At 37.2% G+C, this 6628-nt stretch overlaps 1 protein-coding gene across 1 annotated transcript; it reads left to right on the top strand.

Annotated features, from left to right (window-relative positions):
• Window positions 1-2416: 2416 nt before the first annotated feature.
• fmodb (fibromodulin b) lies at window positions 2417-6580 on the top strand. Its single transcript, XM_014015666.1, has 3 exons — window positions 2417-2558; window positions 2702-3595; window positions 5578-6580. The coding sequence occupies exons 2-3, from the start codon at window positions 2707-2709 to the stop codon at window positions 5727-5729; spliced, it is 1041 nt and encodes a 346-aa protein (XP_013871120.1). The 5' UTR covers window positions 2417-2558; window positions 2702-2706; the 3' UTR covers window positions 5730-6580.
• The last annotated feature ends 48 nt before the right edge of the window (window positions 6581-6628 follow it).

Raw genomic sequence — 6628 nt, 5'->3', positions numbered from 1 at the left:
TAATAATACATTCATCTGATTGTAGAAAACATAAAAATTTGGTCAATTTTAGATATTGAGCTAAAACGTGTTGTGGGGTGGTGGTAGCTGAAAATAATTAAAAACACAAAGTCCAAGCACTACACATCACTCAACATCTTTGCTTAAAACTTTAAATATTGGCATAAACCCTATTTGACTGTTAGCAAAATATGTCACGAACCACTGGACAGAGTTTGATGAAACTTTTACAAAGTAATCACTGGAACTAGCTACATCAACAGCAGGTTTATTTTCAAGTTCACATTGACAAATAAAATGTCTTCAACTTGAGACTAATTTAGTTTTATTAATACTTTAAACTGAAAAAAAGTGTTGCAAAGGGAGTTTGGCGGTTCCTGGCTGTTTCTGTTTTAATGACTTACCTAACTAAGGTCTTCAGTGGCATTTATTGTATACAAAATTTCACCAAGCACAGTCCTCCACCAAGTTTATTGTTCTTTTATTTTTTATTTTTTGCTCCACATTTCCAGTAAATCTGACGCAATTTAGTAATAAAGCTCTTTTGCCGATTCTTGCTGATGGACAAAATTACAGGAAAAACATTCCTGGAGCTGAGCTATGTTAAAGAAAGGAAAACAATATAATTGACTCAATAAAAAGGTCATTTTCTGCTTTTTTTGAGTTCTCTCTTATAGGAACACTACCCATGTGGATTTATGTTTTGATAACATCAAACATGGATTAATTTTCCAACCATCACAGGATGCATATTAGTTTCACTTGCATGTGAGAATTTCATTTAATGTTTTTTATCTCAAATGGTAGACATGAGTATAAATTCCATCCAGTCACAGACCCCTAATCTTGTCTTCGTGCTCACGAGGAGCATGATCTCTAAAACAATTTCCTTTCCCTGACTGAAGTTTTTCAATAGCCAACTTTCAGCAAAATGCTGAATAACAACAGATTTTGTTATTCTTGTGCTTTTATTTCACAATTTAAATATGTGTACTTGTTTTAATTAAAGTTTCACTTCACATCTTCTCTCCCTCCAGAAAATTAATAACAATAATCTTTATTGGAGTGAGAAGTATTTAATGAGCGACCTCTTGTAATATATAATCTTTACGTTGTGTTGTACTGTTAAAAGTATGTTTGTCTTTACAAATATTTGTTTATTTTGGTACTGATGTATTGACAACTTTTCATTATTTGAGTGAATGAATGAGAGAGGAATGAATTTCTTTTATTTATTTACTAAAAATATTTCTTGGTAATTTTCCATCAGATGAAATGTAGAAGAGAAACATGTCTTTCTTTCATTGGTAACAAACATAAACCTTTAGGTATGCATAAAAAAATGTCAACAATTTGAACAAATTTTAAAAGCCCCAAAATACGGATCTGGTCCTGCTATCCCACTGCTGATGTTCTTCCTCCGGGGTATTGTGTAAAACACACACCTGAATGTTCCTGATTAATCTTTGTTTCATAAAGGCACTCACAGCTGATGCTCAGTTAATAAAACGTTCATGATCTGCAGCATCTGGACTCTACTTATCCTCTTAATACAGACAGAATCAATAAAGGGGTAGGCATTTTTCCCTCCTCACACACTGCATCTGCATTTTGCCCTATATTTTCTCTCTCTTTTTTTTAAATAACTGAGAACACGGTGTTATCATTTTTTGGCAACCCAAATCTAAGACCAGGTCAGAAATGGCCTTAAAACCTTAAAGCTGAAAGATGGTTTGTGTTGGCTGTTATGCTCTGAACAAAGTCCATTTCAAATCTCCGTGTGGTGGAGCTGGGTCTCAAAACAAATCCTTCTGAGGAAGTGAGAGTTTAGCTAATCCGTCATTATCTGCATTTAATTTTCCTGCAACAGAGAGGAGGATGTCAGTGGTAAGCCCTGGTCTGAAAAGTATTTGCAAAATAATAATGGTTCCCCTCTGTACACGGACGCCAGTACAACCATATGTTAACGTTCTCTACGGCTTTGAATGCTATAATTGAAAAAAAGTAGAGTCTGAAGCATGCAGAAAAAGAGAAACATGTGCAAGAACTATTATCTTGGACTAATAACAGGGTTTGGCACCCTTTACAGGTACGTACTGTATGTACTGATAAAAGTACACTAACACTCAGGAATTAGATTTTAATTGATTTTTTTTGTGCCATTGACAGCCTCGGAAATATCAGCTCTGATTAAGATCTTTGCATGTTTAGTGCCACAATGGACTCCACCCTCTGTGACCTTCATCATGACACAAGTATAGTGTCAGCTATGCTAAGAACAAGGTATAGTGCTGTAATGGAAAATTAGGTTGTTAAAAAGCAGATGTTCTGCACGGTTTACAGCTGGTTTTGTTATATACATAGCTGGAGGTGATATGTTACAGTGTAGTTTACATGAAGGGGGGAAAATGCATGTAGACTAATGGGCGGTTGGAGCTATAGCTGCAGCGGGTGGTGGTATTTACACTTTCCCAGCAACATCTTCTCCTCAGTCCAAAGAAAAACACAGACGAGGTGAGCCAAGAAGAAGCCATTGTCAAAGATCAAGCAACCAGTGGGTATGTTGTTCTTTCTGTGTTTAAAAATTCATAAGAGTGCCTACGGCAGAGATGAAATTTTAGAGGTTTATGTAATAATTGCTTTCCTTCCTCTTGCCTTTAAAAGACATAACTAACCAGTTTTTCTGTTTGTTTTCCATCAGTGATCATGCGGCTTTTGGTGGTGCTTCTCTTACTGGGACTAGTGGATATGAACCTGGGCCAAAATCACGGCTCGTTCCAGTGGTTATCCCACCTGCGAAGGCGGTGGCAGAATGCCGATTGGCAGGCGGAGGAGGTAGATTGTCCCCTGGAGTGTGACTGTCCAGCATCCTACCCAACAGCCATGTACTGTCACGGCCGCAACCTTCAGCACATTCCGTACGTTCCCTCGCATGTAAAGTATGTCTACCTGCAACATAACCAGATCACGGGCATCCAGAAGGGGGTGTTTGACAATGCTACTAACCTGGCCTGGGTCATTTTGTCTCACAATAAGCTCAGCTCGGACAAAATCAGCAACAGTGTCTTCACCAAGTTAGAAAGTCTGGATCGGCTCCACCTGGATCACAACCAACTGACCAGTGTGCCTGATAACCTACCCAAGTCTGTCACAGACCTAAGGCTCTCTTACAACAAGATCTCAAAAGTTCTGTCCAACGCATTCAAGGGGATGACCAACCTGACCACTCTGGAGCTGCAGGGAAATGTCATACAGGACACAGAAGGTGGCTTTAAGGGACTGAAGTCTTTGACCAAGCTTGACATGAGAAAAAACAAGCTGAAAAAAATCCCCATGACCCTTCCTGAGACGCTACAGCAGCTTTATCTGGAGTTTAACAACATAGAGGAGGTGCCGGGTGGTTTCCTCACCGCATGTCCTAAACTGCAGTTTGTCCGGTTGGCTCACAACACCCTGACTGATAAAGGGCTTCCATCCCACGTCTTCAACACCAGCACACTCATTGAGCTTGACCTGTCCTTTAACAAACTGGAAAAGATCCCTCTTGTCAATGGGAACCTGGAGAACCTGTACTTACAAGCCAATAAGATCAAAGGTATGGATACTTAACTGTAACCCAAAGTCACAGAAAGTCTTGGAATTTTTATTAGGGATGGGATGATTCAGCTACAGAACAGAAGTCCATTTTTACTCTTTTTCTCTTTGAACTTTTTGAATCAGGCATATATATATATGACAAATGCAGGTAGAGGATGTAGAGAAACTTTACTGCCAAACTTTGAGTAGCAGCATGATTTTAAAAGAAAAAGAATGCCCGAGGTCCTGTTTCCTGAGCAGCATCTGCAGCTTGCTGTGGACATGCAGCCTAATCAGAATCAGAATCAGAATCAGATTCAGAATCAGAATCAGAATCAGATTTGTTGGCCAAGTATGTTGACACACACAAGGAATTTGTTTCCGGCTGTTTGTGTCTCTCTAGTATTAACACTGTACAGATACTTTACATACAATTTACACATATTACACAATATACAGAAAGATTCACATTATACTTCACTTAACCAGGATATACATGTGCGGTGTGCTTGTGTTATTCACATAAAGGTATAATATGGTTTCAATCTATCAAAACACATAATGTAGAATAAGTGATGAAATTTAAAATGGTACCGTACATTTGATGCTTTGAATGTGACTTGATTTAGTTAATTAGGTACTAAAAAGTGATAAAATACACCTTTTGGAAACAGTAAAGCTTAAAATCTTCATCCTTTATCTATTACACTTAGTTGACAACGATTGTCATTGATTCTGGCCCTTGAGGGCTACCATCCTGCAGGTTTTAATACTTTCTCTTCTCTTCAGCAGGTCCACTGTATAAATTATATGTGAAGTATCCTGTATATTGTAAAGATTAGAGAGACACGAACAGCCGAAAACAAATTCCTTGTGTGTGTCAACATACTTGGCCAAAAAACCCGATTCTGATTCAAGTTCTGCTGCAGCCTGTCAATCACTTCTTCCACATCTCACTGTCTCACATCTCACTTACAGTCTGGCATCAGAAAAATTGCATAACTTCTGTTCGACACCCCACCTTGTACACTGCACTATCTCAGAACTCTGTCTGGGAGACAATGCTGTTTGCATTGTCTGATTTTTCAGAATCTTCCGTTGTTCTTCTGATACGTTGTTCTAGTAACACAATAAAATCTAATTATCCTGCTGTCACTGTTGTATATATGCATAGTTATGTATTTACCTCACACAACTACATATGTGTAAGGCTGCTACACTGTGGGAGTGTTGTGGGAGAGTATAGGGAGGAATTATGATGGTTTTATACTCATTAGTTTCATGTTTTGTTGACATATAAACCAGCCTTTATCAATTTGAAACAGGTGTGTTGGAGCAGGGAAACATCTAAAACATGCAAGATGGTGACGCTCGAGAACCAGGGTTAAGGACCGATGCTTTCCACCTAACATTTTATTCAAGTGGCATCATGAGATGCTCACAAATTAATATTTATAGATGTCTGATTTGCACAGTGTGTGAGGAAATGTAATTTACCCGTTTCATAGAAATGTTCTAAAACTACCCGGAGTATGGCTAAATGTTTAAAGTTCACACATCACCATAATTGCTTCAGATTGTTATTATTTTTTATTAGTTTTATTTAGAATTAGGCTGGACCATATTTAATTCTCTGCTCTGTTGTAGGAGTGAAAGTGAACAAAGTGAACTTTGTGATTTCACAGCACTTTCGTTTAAGAAGTGTTGATCCAGAGAATCAGATTTGGTTTGATTTTTCAACTTCATGAACTTCCAAATATTTTTATCACATATTCTCTAAAAATACGTCATTTATTATCAAGGCTGAGTTCAAGATTTCTTAAATTTATAGAAACAAACTGTCCTGTCCTCTAATTTTATTTTCAACATCTGGTAATTGTTGCACTCCTGTAAAACAGAAATATGCAATCTCAACTTCATATTTTAGCATTGACATATTGCAAATTTTGAGAAGTAGGTATTAAAGGTTTAACCTGCTTTCATTTCTGATGTCCCTTTCAGAATTTTCCCTGAGCAGTTTCTGCAGCACAATCGACGTAAGAACCTTCTCCAAGCTGAAAGTACTCCGTTTGGATGCCAATGAGATCAGTGCCAAAGACATTCCTGTCGAAGCTGCCTACTGTTTGCGGCACATTGCTTTTATTGATGTGTAAAACTTCACACTCTTCCTCAGAGATTTGTCTACAGTACTAACACGTTCATACTCACCTCACACAAGCTCACATGATTAAGTGATTTTACGAGCGCTCATAAGAACCACTAATACTTTGACAGTTCTAGTGTTAGTCAACAGGAAATTCCATTGTTGTACAATTCAATATCCAGATGGTAGGCACATGGATAACAGAGTGACAAAATAATGGCATCATGGCTCATATCTTTAAAGAGTCATTTGAATACTAACTCCCAAACTTTGGGGAAATAACAACTTGTGCATATAAATAATTGAGTACAAGTGTTGTGAGGAAAGAACCATGAATCATCTGTGAGGGATTTAGTTTGGATCACCGCTTCAACCATGTTGTACATGATTTAACCTCGTGCCAAGTCACACTTCTCAGCATCTATTAAAGAAGACCTTTTCAGCACATTATCACACAAAACAATTCACTGAGTTTGGTTTGGCACGTCGTTTCCATAGAGGAATAGTGAATTTCTGAATGGATGATTATGTTTTGATCAAAAAAGAAGTTTTCAGCTTAAAGAGTGTTTGTGTGTATTAGCTAAAGCAGAGTTATATTTACATCATAGTTTTACATTATATACTACTAATTACTGTCATTTTAAGATGCGTTAATATGAGCTGCATTATGTTGTTGAATTATGTATTACCCAAAGTGGTAACACTTTATAATAGCTACACCTTATTTAGCTTTTATTAATCATTAATAAAAGGTTAATTAACCTTGAAAATATCATTAGGTAAGGATAATTCAGACTTAGTAAGGTATGATTTAACACATTTATTAATGTTTTACCCATAAATGCTAATTACTTCTAAAGCCAACATACTCATTGTTTTCTCATGCCTAATAACTCATGAGTATATATA

The sequence above is a fragment of the Austrofundulus limnaeus genome, unplaced genomic scaffold (assembly GCF_001266775.1).
Source record: "Austrofundulus limnaeus strain Quisiro unplaced genomic scaffold, Austrofundulus_limnaeus-1.0 Scaffold3, whole genome shotgun sequence".
Lineage (NCBI taxonomy): Eukaryota > Metazoa > Chordata > Actinopteri > Cyprinodontiformes > Rivulidae > Austrofundulus > Austrofundulus limnaeus.
Note: the sequence above shows the minus strand (reverse complement) of the source record. Positions and strands in the feature narration are given on the sequence as shown.